This window comes from Lemur catta, chromosome 6, assembly GCF_020740605.2.
Source record: "Lemur catta isolate mLemCat1 chromosome 6, mLemCat1.pri, whole genome shotgun sequence".
Lineage (NCBI taxonomy): Eukaryota > Metazoa > Chordata > Mammalia > Primates > Lemuridae > Lemur > Lemur catta.
In genome coordinates this window covers 12832711-12854300 of record NC_059133.1, presented here as the reverse complement: position 1 = coordinate 12854300, position 21590 = coordinate 12832711, and the positions used below count along the sequence as shown (strand labels likewise).

The following is a 21590-nucleotide window of genomic DNA, read 5'->3' as shown; positions in this document are numbered from 1 at the left end:
AGGGGTGAGTATATTAAGTGATCTAAGGATCCCCTTCCAGCCCCAGACTCCTATAATTCTGCTCTCTTGGCAAAGGTGTAAAACAGCTCTACTGATCTCCTAATGCAGCGACCAGCCATAGAGGTCTTAGACAACCTGGGCCACTGAGTTACCAGGAGCTTTAAAACAAGCAGAAAAAACAAGACTCATGACAACTGCAGTTACGGATGCCTTTACTGTGTGCCAAGTGCTTTCCAGAATTCTCCCAACAACCCTGAGCACTGTCTCTCTCCCCATTTTCCTAAGGCAGCAATGCGGGCACCAGATGTGTGGTCAGCTTGGATTCTTGGACTTAGAGACCAGGTACCTTGTCGGGCCTTGCAGGTGGTGAGAAAAAGTAACACTGGGTGCATCGAAAAGGGAATGCAAAAACATGAGAATGTTGGGAACACACGTGTACCTGGGGTGACGCTGTCTTCACTTTTCCGAGCCCTCACGGCTCTAGGGCCCCAGCCAACTTTGCACGGCTGCCTTAGAGATGCCGAGCCAGGGAGAGATGTGAGAACAGAGCCCAGCAAAAAAACAAAAGGGGTTTCCAGCAGAGAGAGTTCTGCAAAAATGTTTGAAGAGAAATCCATAAAGATATTGTCTTCAAAGGCATTAGAAGTGCCTGGTACATAAAATCTATGGCTAAGAAATAGCAAAAACCTATTTCAATTTTCTTCTGTACCCAGCAAGAGGTGCATAGTCAGCGGTCTCCGGGTCAGAATGCCCACTTTATTTGGACAATTACCAGGAAATCAATTCCATGCATTTCCAAGATTCTAAACAAAAGAAAATGGGTACAACTGTCTTGTTTCATTGGCTTTCTCAATGACTTCTAGTTTCCCCTCAGTGACTCTGTGAACTGGTATTGCCTGATTTTGCTTCCTCTTTCAACACAGAGGGTTAAGATATTCACCAAGGCAAAATGCCTTCCGTTTCTCATGGTTATTGTGCTTGCTAACCAAATTGACCAGGGAGGTGCTACCTTCTCCGTGACGCCTAATCTCACAGAACGTTGCATTCAGCTTCTGCTGTAGGGCCCTGCTCTCTTCTGGGCTCCGAGGACCTGGGATTTTGAATCATACCCCCTGCACCTCAGTTTCCTCTTCTGCAAAATGGAGGGAATCTGCACTTCAAGGGAGAGCCACCTGCACAAACCCATGTGAACTGGAGAGTAAAGGGCAAGAATAATTTCTAGCGTGTAGGTACAAGAGCTGCTGGAGGGTTTGGGAGGTAAGAGGTATGTTTGGACGCCAAGAGGATCACGTCTCGGGATTCTCCCGTGAACTTGGTCTTGGACTCTGTGTCTGAGTTTTCCCAGCAGTGATCAAGTCCCACCTGGTGTAGCCCTTCATCCAGGCTCTGCTAAGAGTTCAGAGTGAGAACAGAGACGAAACACACTTAAGGTTGTCAGAGGAAGGGTGCTGTTGACATGAAAAATCATTTGAGCTTTATGCAGAATGCTACCAGATGTTGTTCCGTGGAAACTCCGTGAGCGAGCGAGGACTAATGATGACCCAACCCACCGCTGTGTCCCCACCACCAGCCCCAATCTCTCCAATCTTTTCTCCCTTAGAACCAACCGTTCTGCCAGGACCTGGACAACAGTGCCAAACTGAGGTTTAAAATAATGATGATAATATGTAAAATGTGGTAACAGCGTAATAAATCTCTATACCTTTACCTGCTGCTTGCAATGTGCCAGCCACACATTTAATATTCATGACCTCTTTCAAGTCATGCAGCTACAAAGTGGAGCAAGAAGATTCTCACCCAGGTCTGCCTGACCCCAGTGCCTGGGATCCAGAGCGTTATTCAATATGTATTAGTGTTAGGCTGAGGGCGACGTCCCCAGATACCTTCCCCTCGTTGCCATTGCCGGTTCCTGGAATAACAGTGTGCTCCTCCCTTGGTGTCTCTCTGCTCCTTCCCCTCCTCACTCCCTCTGGACCCCTGACCCTTGTCATGGTTCCTCTAACACCTGTTCCCTAAGGGCTGTCCCTGTGCAGCTCCTGATGCAAAGCTCTGCGTCCACTCTTCCTTCTGTTTCCTGGGTAGGAAGATAGAGTCCTGGCACAGCCAGCACTGGGCTGATGGAGAATACTTCAAGAAGTGAAGATTAATTCTAAAACCACAGAATCATCAGTTTGGAAAGAATCTTAGAGATTTGTTTCAGTCTGATTATGTCATTTTCTTAAAAATTATTTTTCTAGAGACAGGGTTGTGTTCTGTCACCCAGGCTGGAGTGCAGTGATCACAGCTCACTGCAGCCTCAAACTCCTGGGCTCAAGCGATCCTCCTGCCTCAGCCTCCCGGGCAGCTGGGACAACAGGCATAAGCCACCATCCCCGGCTAATTGGTTACATCATTTTTACGATGAAAGAGCTTAGCTTCAGAGAGGGGTGTGCCTTGCTCAAGGGCCCAGGATGAGTCATTGGAAAAGCAGACAGTGGGACCCAGAAGTCCTGACTCCCTGTCCCAAGCTTGTTTCCACTTCTGCATAGAGCCCACCATCGCTTCACGTTGCGGAGGGGAGAGCAAAGGCTCAGGAATGGCCAGAGAGATGTCTGGCAGATCTAGAAACAGGCAGATGTGACTCTAGGGAGTCCCACTAAGACAGGAAGCTGTGCACAGTCTCTGTAGCTATAAAGGAGCAGGCAGGGAGATGGTCAAAGCAGAAACCCAAAAGAACGGGTTTGGAAGGAGTGCTAGGGTGTCTGTGGGCCTAAGCAGCCAGGCAGGGGACCTCTCTCTCAGCCTCTGCTGGAAAGGGGAACTCACACCCTACAAGGCAGCCCTTTCTGCGCTGGTACACTGCTGCAAGGCAGGCTGTGAAGTGTATCATCATGGCTTACACCTGTGGGTTCGGGGTCAGACAGACCTGGATGTGACCTGCGAGCTGTGTCAGTATACCTGGGAAAGTGGTGACAGTTCTTTGAGCTTCAATTTCTATATAAGTACACCGGGGATAATGTATCTTTGGTAGACTACGAAATAGCTCTAAATCACCCCTCATCCTCTCTCCATACCCTCTGGTAATACTTTGCACGCTGATCTGGGCTGGCCACATTGACTTGCTTTTGTCCGGGCGACACGAGCAAACATGACACTTACAGAGGTGTTAGAAGGGCTTGTGTAGGGGGGCTTGCTCCTTGCTGCTCTTGGAACCTTGGATCACCGCCGTGCGCACAAGCCTAAGCCACCTTGCTAGATAATGAACTGCATGGCCCAGGTATCCACACTGTCCCTGCTGATGGCGACAGAACCCCCGGAACAGCCATCTGGCTGGCGGCAGGCCCATGAATGAGCCCAGCCCAAACTGCCAACCTGCAGAATTGTGAGCTCACTTGTGGTGCTTTGTTCTAAGCTGCCAGGACTCAGGATAGCTTGTGAGGCAGCAAGAGATAACTGATACGATATCCAACTAGATTTGGGTATTAAGTGAGATAATTACGTAAAGTGTCTGGCACAAAGCTGGATAAACAGCAGGTACTCGGTGTATGATAGCTGTAATTTCCTCCTTAGGTTCTACTTCTGCCTGTCAAACACGCGTTCATCCAACAAATATTTACTGAGGACCTCCAAGGTGCCAGGGACGCTAGACACACAAGGGTCCTGCGCTCCTGGGGCTTGTATTCTAGCGGGGGAAGAAGACACCAACAAATCCGAAGTCGGATCAATTCAGACGGAAGGAAGGGCTGGAAGGCAGCAGACCAGGGACACAGAAGGAGGAGTACCAGTGGGGGCGGGCCAGGGAGGGCCCTTCAGAAGAACTGGAATTTGAGACCTGGTGTATGGTCTGAACGTTTGTGTCACCCCCAAATTCCTATGTTGAAATCTTAACCCCCAAGGTGATGCTAACAGGAGGTGATTAGGACATGAGGGAGGAGCTCTCATGAATAAGATTAGTGTCCTCATTGGAAGAGGCGCAGGGAGCCGGCTAGCTCCTTCCACCATGTGAGGACACAGTAACAAGGCGTCATCTATGAGCCAGGACGCAGCCCCCGCCAGACACCGAATCTGCCGGCACCTTGAGCTTGGACTTTCCAGCCTCCAGAACGGTGGGAAGTAAATTTCTGTTGCTTATACATCACCCAGTTTATGGTATTTTGTTATAGCAAATAATGAGTAGGAGCCCGCTTTGTGAAAGTCTGGGGGAGATGCTTTCCAAGAAGAGGGAACAGCCCTTGGGGTGAAAATGAGCTTAGCGTGTTCAAGCAAGAAGCAGCAGGACCAGTGTGTGGGGGGCACGGGAGAGTGAGGGGCGGAGGACAGATGAAGGTGTCAGGGAGGTGGGCAGGTGCCAGGTCAGATGGGTGTGGAAGGCCATGGTGGGCAGCTAGGATGCTGTTCCAAATATAATGAGACGTCATCGGGGGTTTTAACGATGTGGCCTGACTTGAATTTTAAAAAAAACATATAGTTGTCACAAGGAGAAAAAGAATTACCTCTTGGTCTCTGGAACAGTCCGTGCTTTCCAATGTAAGCATGCTTAGGATGGCCTGGGGGGCTCACTGCAACCCAGATTCCCAGGCCCCACGCTGGACATTCTGGCTCAGGAGGTCTGGGGGGGGCCTGAGAACCTGTATTTCTGGCAAGCGCCCAGGTGCTGCTGTGAGCCGGTCCTGGGAGCAGGCGTGGAGCAGCGCTGTGTCAGCCCACTCTGTTCTCTCCTCCGCTCACACAGAGCAGACACAGGAGCCACAGGACGCTGCAACTGTAGCGAGTATTTCAACATCTTTGTCCAGGGGATGCTACAGAGCCAGGCTCTCCCTGGCCAGGTGTCAGGAGACAGGGTGCCCTCCCTCCTGGGCAGCTCCCTCTGTCCCTTCCGCCATTGCTGGGATGGGAGGGAAAGATCCCGACCAACTGAAGGGGACGCCGATCCCCCCTCTGCAGCTGCAAGTAGGGACGTGCATTCTTTCTGAACGGAATTCCAGAGGGAGCCGGGCACACACGCCTGAAGGCCGGCTCCCCTAATTCGTTGTGGCGTTCACGTAGGGACTACTTCTGACTCGAAAGGTTTACAAACACACCCGAAATGTTTCTTAAATTAAAAATCAATCCAACAGGCACCAGTCAGCGTGCTGCATCATAATTGGATATGGAGACGGAGCGGAAGTGGCTAGAGGAATTTCTACCGTCTCCATCAGCCGCGGTGCCACTTTATAATTTCTGATTGTCCCCTGCTAAGTGTCCTCATCAGGGCTTGGGATTCCTCGGGCTCTCTGAGGTATTGTCCGGACGGCCACACTTGTCACAGTGCATTAACGGGCATCACGCATCTGCTACGCTTGGGCTCGGTGTGCTCTGAAGGGAAGGCCCCTGGGACTGGTGCTCACAGCAGATGTAAGCAGGGGCTCTCTTTTCAGGGGGCCGGGAGGGAAGGTCCTGCTGGGTCACCTGTGGCCCGGGCCAGGAGGACACTGCCCGCTGGCAACAGAAAGAGGGGCTCGGTTCTGCCTGGATTCTCTCGTTGCTAACAAGTGTGTGCAGAAGGACAGGTTTGAGTTGTTAATAACTAAAAACATGTTCCTCTACTTGTTAATTCCAGAAAGCAAATTCTACAGTCAGCACAGAGGTATGAAACGTAAAGGAAAGGGGAATTAATGTTTGTTCACACCTCTTACTTACTGGGCACTTGACAGCTTCTTATTTTATTAATATAGAACCCAGACAACAACCTACGAACTGGACAGGCAGCACTACTGCCCCTTGCCAGGTAGGTAAAGTGAGGCTCGTGCAGGCTAAGTGACCCACTTGGACTCACCTGGGCTGGGATGTGGCACACTGAACTTTGAGCCCAGCGCTTCCTGTTTTCCCTTTCTCCTCACCGCCTCACCTCTCCTACATACCTACCACGTGCAGAGGCCTTTGGAGGGATATTCAAATCTGGCCAATATTTACAGGACACCAAATACATGCCAAGGGCTTTTACAGAGAATCTCTTATTTAATCCTAACCAGACCCTGTGAGACAAGTATTTTTAATCCTATTTCATAGAAGGAGAAAAAAGAAACCCAAAGACGTTGAGTGACTTGCCCAAGATCACTGGCGGAGGATTGAAGAAGCGGAGCCCGGGGCTCTCTGTCCTCAGGTCTAGTGCATTTTTACCCGGCACCACACACACACATGAAGATTTTGGCCAACAGTCCTGGCATTACTTAGGGCTCCCCTGACTGTAGCGCTAAGTACTGGGCTGTGTTCTCTCATTGGATCTTTACAACAACCTCAAGGAGAATTGTACTAATGATAGGATTATCATTCCCAGGTTAGAGATGAGGAAACCGAAGCTTAGAGTGGTTCAGTGACGTGTCCACAAGTCAAACTCAAAAAGTGGCAGGACCACCAAGAACTCCAGGGGCCAAGTCTCATTCACTTATGCCGCTTTTTATTATGATTAGAAAGTATGTCAGATTTCTTTGGTAGCTACAGGCCACTGATCTCGATTCGGAGTATTGTGCTGGTAACCTGAACACATTATTAGGAGGCATGAATGAGACAGGAGACCCAGTGATGCTCAGTAGGAGACGGGCACCTGGGTTGATGCAGAACTCACTCACCTGCACAGATTATAGTGCCTGAGCTGCAGTATCTCATGGGAGAGGCCTGAGGTGCAGTCATGCTACCTGAAGCACTGAAGCCCCATCTAGACCATCATTCAGCATTAACACGGAGGACTAGATTTTATCTTCATTTAACACACCATGGAGGAGGAAACACGTGTGAAGAGAGGGGCTAGCGTGGCCAGGTGCCTTACTGATGCGGCTGCAGGGTGGGGCAGAGTTGGGCACCCAAACCGAAAGCTGGGTGAGAAGCCAAAGGGATGTGAGAAATGACTCTGGGACACTGGTCAGGTGTCCCTATGGAGACACACAGGACACCTGACAGATGTGAGCCAGAAGGGCTGGCCACCTCCCCTGATTTCCCTGAGGCCTCCTGTAATTCAGCCCCTGCTACCTGGCCAAGTTCATGTGCTTTCCTCTTCCTGCCCCCTGCAGCCTCAGCTCTAGCCACACCCAACTCTGTGTGTCCCCCACTGGGCCTCCACTCTCAGCCTACCCAGCCTTAGTGCAATTATAATCATTTTATTTGTTTATTGCTGTTTATGCCACTAGCCCCATGTTCTCAGGCCCAGCTGCACTTTGCAAGCTTAAAACAAAACAATGCGAAGGGTTCCACCCCACATTCTTGCATAATTGGTCTGCAATGTAGCCTGGACACGAATGTGTTATAAAAGTTCTCCAGGTATTCAATCTGTCCCCGGCCAAGGTTGGGAAGCAGTGCATTAGACTGTAAGGGACACCAGGGTGGAACTCCTGTCAGTACTGCCCAGAAATGCTTGATGGATATTTGTTGCATCAATAAATGTATAAACAACTGTGGCTCCAGTCTGCACACTCCCCCTTTTCCTTGAGGTAATCCGAATAGGGCTCTGCCTGCTAAGAATCAATCCTTCCCTCTATCCTCAAACTACAGCAGCAAGACAAGAGCCCTTGGTTTTCAGTGCTGGGGAGGGGATGAATGTTCTAAGCCTGTGGGCCAGCTCTGCCTTGCAGCGGTGAGGGTGGGGGGCGGGCGGGGTCTGCCGTACCTGTCCATGGAGAGCTGGGCGACCAGGGTGACGTCCGTGTTGTCTGCTGCGGGCTCGTACTCGTAGTGCAGGAAGTACAGGTGGGTGCGGTGGACAGTGAAGCGCTCTCGCCGGAACTCATAGCACAGGTCGTCCTCATCCAGCTCCGACAGCTGCTTCTGGAGCTGCAAGGCAGGGAAGGGGGCTTGGGAATTTGAAGAAAAGGTCCAAGGGGCCCACAAGCTTACCTGCTGGGCCCTGCCGTCCCCTGGGTTTATCACCCACAGGGACGTTGTGGATGGGTTAGACACAGACGGAGAGGACCACCACTATTTTCCCCCTGCAACTGAATCCAATTTCAGAAAGGCGATGATGAAAAGCAGATGCCTTCGCCACCTGAGAAACGAGCCCCCTCTTAGCTAAGAGCAACGGTGCCGCTCACTGACAAACATACACCCAACCGTAAACTCCTCAGAAGCAAACAAGAAATGTTTTCCTAGACTTAGCACTACCATTTCAAGTACCGTGGGGAAGCGCCCACCGAGAGCAGCCACCACTGAAAAGCACCTCGGTGCCACCTGATCCTTTTCTCTCCCTCGGGCTACCAACTTCAGTCTTTGTGCTGGCTATTGGAAAGAAACACAACAAACACATAAGCATTTGGAAAACTCTTTTCCCTTCATTTCACCTAAGATTAGAGTCTGTGCACCCACATTTTTTCTCTTTTTGTTTTTCTAACTGTGTCTTCGTTAATCTGCTTGTAGAACTAGCTCTACTCCTCTTCTTCCTTCCCCACCTAGTGGAAGCAGCAGGCTCTCCAGCTGACAGGGAGCCGGGGAGTTAGCATTTCAGACTCGCAGATGCAGAGACGCACGCGGCAGACGTGCAGCTGTCCGACAGATACCGACTCATGCAAACCCCACGGCAGCCCCACCAGGCGGGTGTGGTGACGCCTGCTCAGCAGACGAAGAACTGAAATTAAAAAGTAAAACAACTCGACAAAGAGCTGATCTATAATGATGGAAATCAGATCAGGGGGTGTGGGGTGGGGGAGCAAGCGGCCTGGGAAGAGGCAAGAGAGCTTTGGGGATGGTGGGAATGCTCTCCATCATGACTGGGGGGACGGTGACATGGGGGTGCAAACTTGTGACAATCTGACAAACCGTAAGCTTAGAACAGGAGGACTTATTGTAGGCAATTGGTTTTCAATAAAATCAACTTTCAGAAAATAATTTGCCACAGGTTGCACAGCTGGTTCCAATATTTTTCCTGTTCTATCAGCCTTGGTACACGATGCCATCTAGTTGAACGTAGGTTAAAGTTTACACGGTTAGAGTTACCAACCTAACTGAATATAATAGAACATTTTCCCAAGGAGATATATATTTTAAAACTCCCAAACCAACACAGAAGTCATCAACATGAAAACGTCTTAACTTGGTTCCTTCCGTCTAGCCTTGTATCTGTTAAGACCACGGCCTTGACAGGTCATGCTACAGCATTGTTTCTCAAGACATGTGCTACAGCAGATAATTGCATTAATTGCTCTGATCCTTCAACCCCCCCACCCCCCCAATATCCTTACCCCTCGCAGTGGTGCTTACTAAAGAGGCAGAGTCTAGTTTTCTGTCCCTTCCAATCAGGGCTGGACTTGTGATGTGCTTTTGCTAAGAGAATGCAGAGGAACGATGCTGTCACAGTCCTGAGGTCAGACCTCAAGGGAAACTGTTTCGTGCACCTCTGCCATTGCCGCGAGAGAATGCCCAGGCTAGCGGGCTGGAGGGTGAGGGGCACCCGGGGCAGAGCAGCGTCCTCCCCAGCTGCCAAGTCACGCGAGCAAGCCCAGCCGAGACCAGCAGAGCGGCCTCGATAAACACCACTTCTTGGAGGCCACCGAGGTCTGACGTGTTTCAAGCAATAGACAGCGACAGAGGGCTGCTGGTATTTTGTGGGGGGCACTCTTTCATTATGGGGACCTGTCACATCCGAAACCGCTGAACCTAGGACACCTACAGCCTCTTGTATGCTCAAGTCCCTGCTGGCTGTGCTCAGCCCCTGCACGTTAGGAGAGGGAACATGGCCTATGAGAGTGATCCCAGAACTACCAAAGGACAACCTGCCCTAGTAGGGAGGGTCGACCAGCTGTCCTGAGGAATAAGCAGCCTCCAGCTCTGAACTTCAGGGCATCAATAATGGGATTCAGTGGCCTCTACATCCTAAGCTCACCTGTGGCCATCACAGTGCTGCTTAAAGGTCGGGTCTAGGGAATATTGTTTCTTGTTGTCCACCAACCACAGTGGGGGATCTAGAAAGCACCTGTCCACCCACGGGACTCTGAACCTACCAGATGCCACCCTTGAACTTTAATGTTACATTTCTCATCAACACGGTGGTTTGCACCTTTATTTAGCTAATGTAAACGGGGCACCTAGTAGGTGACTGGTGCGATGCTAAATGTTTTCAGGTGCATTGTGTCATTAACCTAATCCTTCAGCACACACCTCTGTTTTACAAAGGAGGAAACTGAGGCTCAGGTTTCAGAGATATGCTTCAGCCAGCAAGAGTCTGGGATGAGAATCCAGTCTCAGGACCTCAAACCAGGGGCATTTCACAACACAATTACTTCTTCCTGGGGACGGATGTGAGGATCAAACGAGATGGTGGAAGACACAATGTTCCATGACCAAAGCAGGCCATAAAAATATATATGCATCGTGGTCCCAATAAAGCAAAAGACAAGCAAAAAAAAAAAACACTAGAAAATTGGTTGAAGGGAATACATTACAATGTTAACAAAGATTTTCTCAGAGTATTGAATCCAAAGACAAATTTTATTGGTTTCTTTATACTTTTCCGTAAACTAATTCCCTGCAATTTTCTCCAATGAGCTAGAGCATGTAAAAGTGCTTTGCAAACTGCAAAGCGCTACACAAAAGCAATGTGATTATGATTACATCATGTACCTTCTCAAATTCTAATATAGGCTTGCTTATTGCTGACTGCCTGGCTGATGATATCTCAGGGGAAGACTCTAGCTGGGTCGAATCTGTCTCCTTGTCACCCACGGTCTGGGTGACTTCTCTGGGGAGACAGGGAGCTGAAGGGAGAGCTTGCATCAACAGGTCTCAACGCCACTGCACCCCTATCTCTGGCTACTGCCAGGGGGAACAGGGGCTCCTGACAAGCAAGTCAAAGAAACAAAAGGCAGATTTCCCCTGAGATAAACGCATTTGCTAAATTGCTTCTTGGGGCAGCCAGCTGAGGCCCAGGGAGATTTGGACTCAAGGGAAAATGGCTCTTTAAGCAGTTTGCATTTATTTTTTCCCATCCTGAAAGACAGTGGCCTAGACTGACCTCTGAGTTGCCAGAAATGATGACCTGAGGATTCAGAGCGGGTGGAAGGGCACCCCCAGGCCCTGGTCTAAAGGACTTCTGTTCACAGTTGGGTAGAACTGCAGAGTGAGATTATGGGCATAACTGGAAACCAAGACCTGATCTCTCTGACACTCATTTTCTATGTGAGCTTGAGCAGGTCATGTCTCTGGATGTTAAGAACAAGTCTGGGCTTCATAAAATAACTCTTGAGGACCATGCACTCACTGAGCCAGGTAACGTGGGGAGAGCTCTGCAGGCTCTTCCTCATTTAATACTCACACTGACTCTGCGGGTAGGGACCACCATCAGCCCCGTTTTGCAGATGAGGACATTCACCATCTGAAAGGGTTAGCCACTGCTCAAGGTTACACAGTGAGGGAACAGAGCAGCTAAGATTCTAACCCAAGTACATTTCCTGAGTTCTTGCATGTAACCAAGTCAGCACTATGCCTAGTTAACCAGCCTTTGGGCTTCGTTCTAGTTCTGAGGCCAGCTGGTTCTGTCACTATAGAGACGCGATGCATGTACTTCCCATGATGGCAGAGGCAACCTGTGCTCATCAATATCCACCTGGGCACAGAGCTAGGCTGTGTTTCCAACCTTCTCGCAGCGAAGGGTAACTCTGTGGTCAGTAAAATGTGGACAGGCTCATGCTAGTATAGGGACCACTTAGAAGTCTCACTCGGGCACAAGCCTCATTCACTTTCTTTTCTGGGGTGACAGCCAGAGCAACAGAGTCCAGTAGGAGTCCAGGGCTCCGAAGGCAGGGCCACAAGACGAAAGGGGTCTGGGTCCCTGACCCTGGAGAAAAGCCACCTGCCAATCAGAGCAGCCATTTGGGTTTTATGCGAGTAATAAACTCCCAGCGTGTGGAGCCACATTACAGCTGCCTGTGCTACCTGAACTAACAGGCACACTTGAACTCTTCCAGCCAGTAAGCGAGGAAGACACAGTACAGGGGACCAAAGGAGGAGTCTCAGAGGCTGCCCATTTCTTTCTTCTCGTGACACCCCTTTTTCTGAAGTCTTGGAGCAATGCCTGGAAACCCAGGTGGGTAGATGAACACTCAAGCATGTTGCCTTCTATAATGCTTTCAACTTACTTTCTCTTTTTAGTATCCACTCTCTCCTTTTTTCCTCCCCAATATCTGTATGAAACAGGCAGGGCGGCCCTCATGGCCTTCAGTTGACAGATGAAGAAATTAGGGCACCAGGGATTTGCTCGGGGAAGCTGGGGCTGTAACTCTCATCTCCTGAAACCTAATCTAGGGCTCTTCCCTGTGGTTTCCACGAAGCAGTTAAGTTTTATTAAACCACACAGACAGGTAGAGAAAGATCGCTAGCTCACTGGGTGTCCGCTGTGTGCATTAATCAACAAGTTCCAGGAACCCGGAGCATTTTCTACTAAGGAAACCAAACTGGGAGCCACTTTCCTTTTCTGCAGGGGGTGAGAGGAGAGGCGGCATTCAGGTGTGTTCAGCGAAGGTTCAGAGAGTGTCTGCCAATCCTGACCTGGACTTGGAGGAGATAAAGAAATAAAAGGCCTGGTCCCCTCCCTCCCAGGTGTCAGTATTAATTTACACATCACTTACAACTGATGGGCTCTTATTTTATGCCAAGTCCTGCGCTAGGAATGCGGAATGAGCTTTGGTTTCTGCACTTAAATTGTTGCTATGGTCTGGAAGGAGAGCACAGTCAGTAGCTACAGGTCATCGTAATACAAACCAACCTTAACGTGGGGGGACACGTGCCATGTGCGCCACATTGTTCTAAGCTCCCAGCATGTCTTACCTTATTTAGTCCTGTTAAGTCTATCAGGTGGGAATAATTATGATTCCCATTTAATGGATGAGAAAACTGAGGCTCGGGGGGTTTAAGTAGAAGGCCTGAAATCTCACAGCCGGTGGCCCTGGGATTTCACATGAGGCTGCCTTATTACCACTGCACAAGTAGGGGAGGTCACTAATCGGAGGGAGACGCAGCCCAAAGCAGAGAAAGGGGAGGCAGCTGTAAAGCCCCAGGGGGGCAGAACCCCTGGCAAGTGTGGAGGGATGACAGCCAGAGCCTAGAGGAGCAGAACAGAGCTCTGTGCAAGCTGGAGCTGGACCCGACCACAGCAGCCAGGCCACAAGGGCAAACCCCAGATTCCTACCCACTGAGCCTCTGGACTCTGCGTGTTCCCTTCCTTTCTTACCCCGGCCCCCCAGGCAAACAGTGTGGTGCTGAAGGCCCTGGAGCTTAACTCGCCCATGCAGGGGCACTGGGGACCGGCCTCAGACAGGTTGTCTTAGGCTCTGGGTGCCGTCCACCCTGGGCTCTGCCCCCTGCATGTGATTAAAGAGTCGGTGACATGCAGCTCACACGTGAGAGCAGTAATGCATTCTGGGTTCTCTCTGGGGTTTTTCGGAGATACAGCTGTTTCCACAGAGCCATCTGTTCCTTGGCACTGCTGTGCAGGGTGACGGCATAAAGTGTTTATAGAATCTGTTTATATGTGTCTTATTTTTAACTTCTAATTGAGCCACGGTGATGCTGTTGTTGTCTTTTCCTCTTAGAGCGCTCAGTATCGGGGAACATGGCCCTGCAGGCAGCCCATCACCTTCATCGCATGAGGGACTTCAACGTGGAAGCATCTTCATTTCGGAGGCGAGGCAGTGATCTCAGAGTGGGTGGAAGGGAGGGTGTCCAAGATAAGCTTTTTGGACAATACTCATAACAATAACTGCCAAAGTTGTAAGGCACTTTGAATACCCTTAACCCCTTCATCTCTCCTAAAATAGCCGGGGCTGGGTGTATTTACTGACCATTTTACAGGTGTGAAATCTGAGGCTCATGGAAGGCTAGAGTTATGCCCAAATCATAGATCTAGTCTAGGGCCAAATTTTCTGATTTCAAGTGCAGGCATCTTTCCAGTGCACCACAAAAGCTTCAAGAAAGGCACTTGTTATAGACAAGTATTATATACAACAAATGTTATAGTTCATTTGTTCAACAAAACATATTGAGTATAACCAGGTGCTAGGCAGTCTTTAAGAGGCATCAAGATATACTGATGAATAAAATAGATAAAAATCCCTGCAGGCATAGAGCTTACGGTCTAGTGGGAGGAGACATAATCAACAAAATAAATGAGTCATGAATATAGTGGTGACAAGCGCTATGGAGAAAAATAAAAAAAGGAGCCCTGGGAGACAGGGAGGGCTGGGGTAGGGGGCAGGTATTGCAATTTGGGATAGGGGAGTGGTTTGAATAGTTGTAGAAAGGCCACTCAACTATGAATGAGGGTTTGATGCCAGTTCCAGCAATGCCATTAACTTGTGCTGTGACTGTAACTCTCTGAGCCTCCATTTCCTCCTCTCTAAACTGGAGATAATAATAACTAGCTTGAAAGGTTAGTGAAACAGTAAGAAAATTATAGAAGTGAAACAACTGGGAGAATCACTGAATAACTTGTGATTGTTTATTAAGTTACTTCTGTATACATGGCTACATCCACTTGGGAAGAGCGCCCTGGTCTTGTCGCTTTGACAGTCGGGTAGACCTGGTTTGTATTCTTGGCCCCTGCACTTAGGAGCCGTGTGACTTTGAGCAAGTAGCTCATCTCCTTGAAGCCTGGGTTTCCGTATCTGTGAAATATGACTCCTAACGCCTCCCTCCCTTTGTGGTGAAGACTAAAGTTGTATTTCCCTTTTTCTTTCCCTGCAGAAAATCTCCAATTCCCAAAGGCTAGAAGAAAGCAGAGACAGGTCTAGGAACAGCACAAAGAGCTGCGCTCAAGCGGGAGAGACCAGAGTGATCAACACCTGGCACAGGGAGGCTCCCCTGGCTCTGGTTCCCTGGGCTGGGGTGCTGTCCTGGGGAAGTCGCTGGGGCTGGGCCCAGGGGACGGAAGGTGGTCATCAATCAGTGATGTCTGCCGTGGGCACAGGGTCAGGAGGCTCTAAATCCACAGACGCTGACTGTTGACTTACATTCCATATAAACTAGAAAACTCAATTGGTGTCCACTCCTTTCCATTTGTACTTTTTGGATATTTGATGCATTTCATAATTTAGCTTTAATCTAACAACAGATCATTCTTTTACCACTGGTCTTTCTGAATGAAATACTTTTGTGGGTTGGTTTGTTGGGGTTTTTGGCTGCCTTGGGAAGGAGGAACACGACGAGGTGAGCCCAGAGAGGGTCGTTCTGAAGCTGATAAGCTGAAAGTGACAGCTGTCGGAAGGGAATCCGCGGAATAAGCAGCCAACAGTCTGAGGCCATTTCCTGCCAGGATGAACCGCATCGTCCCTCCGCTGGCCAACCCTCGTCCCCTCCAGCCCACTTCCTGCAACCTTAGTCACCAAAAACTGTAAACTGAGTTTGACAGTACACTCAGTTTGGTGTTTGGTTACTAAACAAAGGCATGTACTTTAGCAAGGTTCCCACCCCAATTAGTTAAAACCCATCTATTTTAATGGTTTTGCATTAAAAAGATGAGCTTCCTTTATCTGAAAATTCCCTTAGGTGCAGCAAGGCCCCCTTGCAGATGAAGCGTCACTCTGCAAACACTGTGCTTAGGGAGGGAAAGCCCTGCGTTTCTGGATAGCAACCTGCATGGAAACGTTCTATACTATCTGCCCAGGTGCTGGTATGGGTGGGGGTGTGTCCTTATTTTTTACTGGACATTCCAGAGGACAGGACTCAGATTAATGGATTCTTTACAGAGGGGAAGATTTCAGCCCAACAGGAGGTGAACAGCTTAGCATCTGGAGCTCTCCAACAGTGAAGTAAGCTGCCTTCGGGGTGGTGAGCTCCTTGTCTTAGGGAGGATTCCAGCTGAAGCCAGATGCAAGCCTATTAGAGATATTGCAGAAGGATTTTTGAACAGACAAGGGTGTGGAGAGTATCGGTGATTACTCAGCTGTGTTCTGTGCAGTCCCAGGGTCTCTGGGATAGTCTTGAGGGGCTGGGTTGCTGGGGGAAAGGGAAGGGATGCTAGTGTAGAGAACTCTAACCTCCATCCCTGCGTCAGTCAACTACCCATAACCAGTGCGTGCTGAACGTGTTTACGCGTCACATACATAACTTATGGATTCCAGGGAGAGATGCCCAGACAAACTGGGGAGGAGTGGCCCTGTCCAGTCAGCTGCTGCCATTCTCTACCGCTGGGGTAGCCCAGTCTCTTTCAAACCAAGTGTCTTGTCCTATAGCAAGTCCCTAAACAGTGGCTCTGAAAGGGGGCCCTGCCCCTCCCATCTTAGCTCCTTGCTGAAGAGCTGAATCCCTGCCTAGATGCCTTGACTTTTACTTTTTGGCAGCAAAGCAAACCAAATGGCTTCTTCTTTCTGCACTGGATTTCCCAATTGGTGGGAATACTCGGATTGTTAGACCCAGAGAAAATGTGACAGCCCGTCACATGCTTTCCAGACAGGTTTCTAAGCAGCTCTGTAGGTTCCTCTCTTTGCCAGGCCTTCCTAGCATGGAACAAGGGATTAGGATTGGACTGGCCAGGCACTGCAGTTTGTGGCAAAACGCACCCAAGGCACACTGTGTTCCTGGTGCCCAGTCCTTCTGTTTTGGTGATTTAACACAAACTGTCCATGAAACACTATGACAATGGCGTCTGCATCACTGTCCCCATTTACCAGACAGTAAACCTGAGGCTCAGAGCATTCACATGACTTCTCTGAGGTCATGTGTCTATTAAAATGAATGATCTGGATTCCTAGAGAACTCACACCATCATCATCATCATCATCATCACTTTCCCAGTGAAAAAATAAAAAATAATGCAAAAACTAACTTGTGCCATTTTTTAAAGTTCTCACATTGCCTTCATCCGAAGCCCTAGCAGTCCCTTGACTGTACCATGGGTGTGTTCACCTCTGGTCTCCACTGCTCATGCTGTTCCCTCCCTTCCACTAAGGCTATGTTCCAGATCCTCTCACTCCTCCTCATTCATCCTTCAAATCTCATCTCCTCCAGGAAGTCTTCCCTGATGCACCTTCTCTGCCTAGTCCTGTGAAATGCCCCTCCTGTGTGCTTTCAAAGCACTACCACCGTCCCGGGACTTAATCACACTGCATAACACCCCCCTGCTTGTCTGCATCCTTAACTAGACAAACACTGGGAGAGCCAGGTTCCACCTGCAGTGCTGCCCACCAGATCTGAACAAATATCTACCGGGTGGATGAATGAGTCTTGCGGCTTAGACACTACCACTGGAGCCTGCTCCCATCTGGGATCTGACGTCCAAAGAAGAGGTTCCTGATTTTGTTTCTTCCAGACTCACCATCTGTGCACTTATTACAGCTCTAATGACCTCTTTCCACAGAGCTGGGAGCATCCGGCTCTGGGCTGGATCTAAGTTCATACCCTTTCCCTCTGGCTGTGTTTGCACACGGCGTGGACCAGGTGGTGGAGCTCCCTGCGGAGCAGCAGTTCAGGAGTGCAGTGTGTGCAGACCCTCCCTCGCCCCAACCCCTGCCTCTGCTGGCGGTGGGGGAACCAGCCGGAGCAGGGCACGGGAACCTACTGTCTCGATCTATGAGCACTCGTTGCACTGGCTCCCCTGTTCTTAGCACCCACAAACCAATCCACCTGCTCCCTCCATTCCCGATGCTGCTGCTCTAGGTCAGAGCTCGTCCTTTGTCCTTCATCTTCTTGCCTGGGACACAGCAACAGCCTCTACGGTGGCCCTGCCCCTGGTCCCGTCCCTTTCAGTCTATTCTCTACACTGAGTGCTTTTTCTGCAATGTAAATCTGACCGCGACTAACACCTGTGGGCGGCTCCTCCTACGTGCAGCCAAGGCCCTTCCAGACCAGCTTTACCCTTCGCCACCTCCCAGCATGCCTGCGCTCTCCCACCCAGACCACCAGCATTGATGCTTAACACTGTGCTCCTTCATCTGCTCTTCCCTTTTCCTGGTACTTCACTCTGCTCTCTTCCGTTTGCTCAGTACATTCATTAAATACATTTTAACAAGTGCTTCTGATGTGCTTGGTTCTATTCTAGAGGAGGGAAGCCCGGAGGAAAATGGTACACCTCTCATCCAAGAGTCTTGTGTTTTGGTACTATATGCAGGAAGCAAGTAGGAAACAAATATTAATACACGGGCCAGGTGATTGCAGACAGTAGTTAGTATATGCCCTGATGAAAAGAAAACAGGGCATGTCACAGAAAGTGACTTAACGGGTTACTCTGGAGGATAAAGGCAGGAGGGGACAGTTTCTGATGATGCCACATCTAAGACATTTCACCACGGAGGGAGAGGATGTTCCAGGCAGTGGGGACTGCAGGCACAAAGGCCCCACGGTGAACCTGGAATACAGAAAGAACAAAACGAGGTGGGTGTAGTTCGCAGACAGTGGTAAGGGGAGAGAGGCCGGGATGACAGGCACGGGGCGGGCTTAGAGGAGGCCACTCTCTCTCTCATTCCTGGCCTTCTCGGGACCAGACAGACCTACCTGCCTCCCGGCATTCTAAAGAGTCGTTAAGCCGCAGACAACTCACATTCGGGACTGGCTCAGTCTCTGATTTCAATCCAGGCCCGGGCACCGTGCCTGGCAGATGGCCACATTCACGCACTCTGACCGAGCAGGGATTCCGAGAAAGACCACGGACACTGCTTCACCCCACGAGCCCCCAGGGGAAGGAGGTGGCAGGAGAAGCTGGTGAGTCATCTGCAAAGGGAGTCCCGCTTCCTGCGACACTAGCAGCTACTAGCAGCTCGCTGCGGGACTCACCCATACGGATGATTAGCAGACGGCTCCGTCCTGCAAGGCTTCTTACGTGAGCCCCCTCCAGGGAGAGGGAAAAAAAGAGGCAAGAGAACGGTTTTCCTTTAACGTCTGGAACAAAGTGCCGAACGGACGCTCACATATCGATGGGGATGTCAAACACCGATGTGAGCGAAGAGAACCGAAGGAAAAGCCAAAAGCACAGTGTTTGTGGGAACCTCCAAGTGCTTCCGAATCTGAAAGTGCGTCCTGTTTTGCTTTCCTGTATGGCCTGTTGTGGAGCAAGGAGGACACTGGGAAGGCGTCAGGGTACCTGGAGCAGGGCTGGGGCCAGCCGTGACTCCGCTGTGACTCGGAGACCCAGGGAACAGAGCACAGAGGTGCACTGTGGCACAGCCGCCCTGGTGAAAGGCCAGGGGGGCGCGTGCCTCTGGCCCCCCACAGGTGCCCTGTCCTGCCACGGGAGACTAAAGAAATTCTCACAACATCCAAAGCAACTATAAAACAATAATAACAGCAATAAATCAAGATCCTCACTCTGCAACCCTGCATACATACGATCCCCTACCAGTCTGGCTCCCGCCTCCCTCCCCGCCAGCCCCTGGGCACACCGGCCACCCTCTGAGCCTCACCAGGAACCCATCCTGCCTCAGGGCCTCTGCCCCAGCCACCTCCACCACCTGGAATGCGCTGCCCTTGCCCTTCCATGGCTGACTCGTGCTCATCATTTGTGTTTCAGATGAAAAATCACCTCCTCATAGAAACCCTCCCTGACCCCCCCCAAACCAATGGCGTTCCATTAATACATTGCTACATGGCATTTGCCACTGGTTGGTAATGTTTTCTGAGATTTTGTTTAGTTATTATTTGTGTCTCCTCCACCAGAATATACGTTCCATGAGAGCAGGGGCCACTGTCCTTTTTCAACTGCGAATACTCAGTGCCTCAGAATAAGTAGAAGGCCCTCAGTAAGTGTTTGTTGACAGAATGAACGAACCAAGTACTTTTGTGTCTAATACTAAGGGTCAAGGAAAGAGCAGGGAACAAATATTTATTGAGCATCTAACACATGGCTGGCACAGCCAGGTGCTTTACCCGTAATTTGTCACCTATTCTCAAAACACTCCTATGGAAGTTTTTCTGCCCCATTTCATAGTGGATGAAACTGAAGCACAAAGAGGTTGAGTTGCTTGTCTGAGGTCACACACGTAGTAACTAGAAGGAATTAAAGCCAAATCTTGCTAGGCATGGTGGCTTATTTCTACAATCCCAGCACTTTGGGAGGCTGAGGCAGGAGAATCGGTTGAGGCCAAAAATTTGAGGCCAGCCTGGGCAACATAGAAAGACCCCATCTCTTAAAAAAAATCAGCCAGGTAAAGTGGCGTGCATCTGTATTCCTAGCTACTTGGGAGGCCAAGGTAAGAGGATCGCTTGAGCCCAGGAGTTGGAGGCTGCAGTGAGCTATGACTGAACCACTGCACTCCAGCCTGGGCAACAAAGTAAGACCTTGTCTCTAAAAGAATATAAATATATGAATGAACGAATAAAAATTAAAAAGCCAAATCCAGCTCAGTCTGACTCCAAATGCCCTGCTTTTTCCGCTGAAGTGCTCCTTCCCCATATCCTTAGAACTTACAATCAGTTTCAACTTTGCTCCTTGTTTGCTGTGTGACCATAGGCAAACTGCCTACCTCTCTGTGCCTTAATTTCTTCAACTCTAAAAGAGGGTTTCTCTGAACCTCAAATGAGATACAACACACACAAAAAACATAAATGGCAAAGAAACAGGAAAATACGGTAGATGGTAGCTATGGCTGTGACTACCTACCTAACACTGTCTTCACCCATCTGACCCCTGAAGGAGTCAGTTACTTGTGAAAAATCTCCTTTTGTGCCACCCCCCATCCTGACCACACCTAAACCGGGGACTCCCATGTGTGTGCCACGTCCACAAAGACTCTGGAGTTTCCTGGCCACGAGAGACACGAGGTCTGTTGTTTCACTGGTGCTTTTTGCTCAGTCTGTTTCCTCTGCTTAGAAACTCACTTCTGACTTCGCCTCGCCTGGGCCAGCTGCCACCCGTCTGCAGCCACACGGTCCGCACGGACAGGACCCGCTCACGTGCCTGCCTCCCCCCCGGGCAGCGGACCCTGGGCGGGGATGGCGTTGTGCGCATCGACGCCCTGCCCCAAGCCTGACACGGAGCCCGGCATGCTGGAGGCCCTCAAGAGTCCAGCAGAGGAGCAGCCCCTTCCCCGTCAAGCCCGCGAGCCACTTACGTTCTCACTGTTGACATCGGCTTCACTGGGGCAGCCGAACAGTTCCCGCCTCAGGAGGTTCCCGTCGTACTCCAGGAAGGTCAGGTACAGGTTGCGGAAAAACTCCACGTGCTTATTCTTCACCCGAAGCTTCTTGGGGGAGTTCCAGTGAATGACCTGGCAGGGGGAGAAGGAGGCGGTCAGCGGGGAGGGACCTCGCCCAGGGGGGAAGCCACGCCGTGGCACGGGGCCAAGCACGCTTTGTGGGTCTCCTCACCCATGCATTCACTTGACATTTACGTGGAGTGGTTACTAGTAAGGTCCCCAAGGCTGGGATGCCTGGCATCAAATCCTGACTCTGCCCTAGGTGGCCACTTAATCTTGGGAAACTTACTGAAATCCCTCCGTGCCTCAGTTTCCCTATCTGTGAAATGGGAATAGAAACAGCTCCTACTTGTGCCAGTTATTAAACTATCATCTCTCAGCCCCAACTGGCTTCGTGATGCTGAGGCCGGGACTCTGCAAACCTTGTTTCTGCTTGGCCAGGTGCTGCCTGTTTGGCCCTGCCAACAGGGGACAGGACAGGGACACTTGCTCCTCTCTGCTGCCTCCTGTGCCTGTGGGCATCACCCCAAGTCT

The 21590-nt window shown here is 50.3% G+C and overlaps 1 protein-coding gene across 2 annotated transcripts in view; it reads right to left on the bottom strand.

Moving 5' to 3' along the window:
- Positions 1 to 21590, bottom strand: part of LARGE1 (LARGE xylosyl- and glucuronyltransferase 1) — a 446568-nt gene that overhangs the window by 26893 nt on the left and 398085 nt on the right. For both annotated transcript variants that reach the window (XM_045553007.1, XM_045553008.1), the window contains 2 exons: positions 20973 to 21128; positions 7619 to 7782 (listed from right to left, as the gene is read on the bottom strand). In XM_045553007.1, coding sequence (XP_045408963.1) covers positions 7619 to 7782; positions 20973 to 21128 — 320 coding nt within the window. The remainder of the gene's footprint in view (positions 1 to 7618; positions 7783 to 20972; positions 21129 to 21590) is intronic.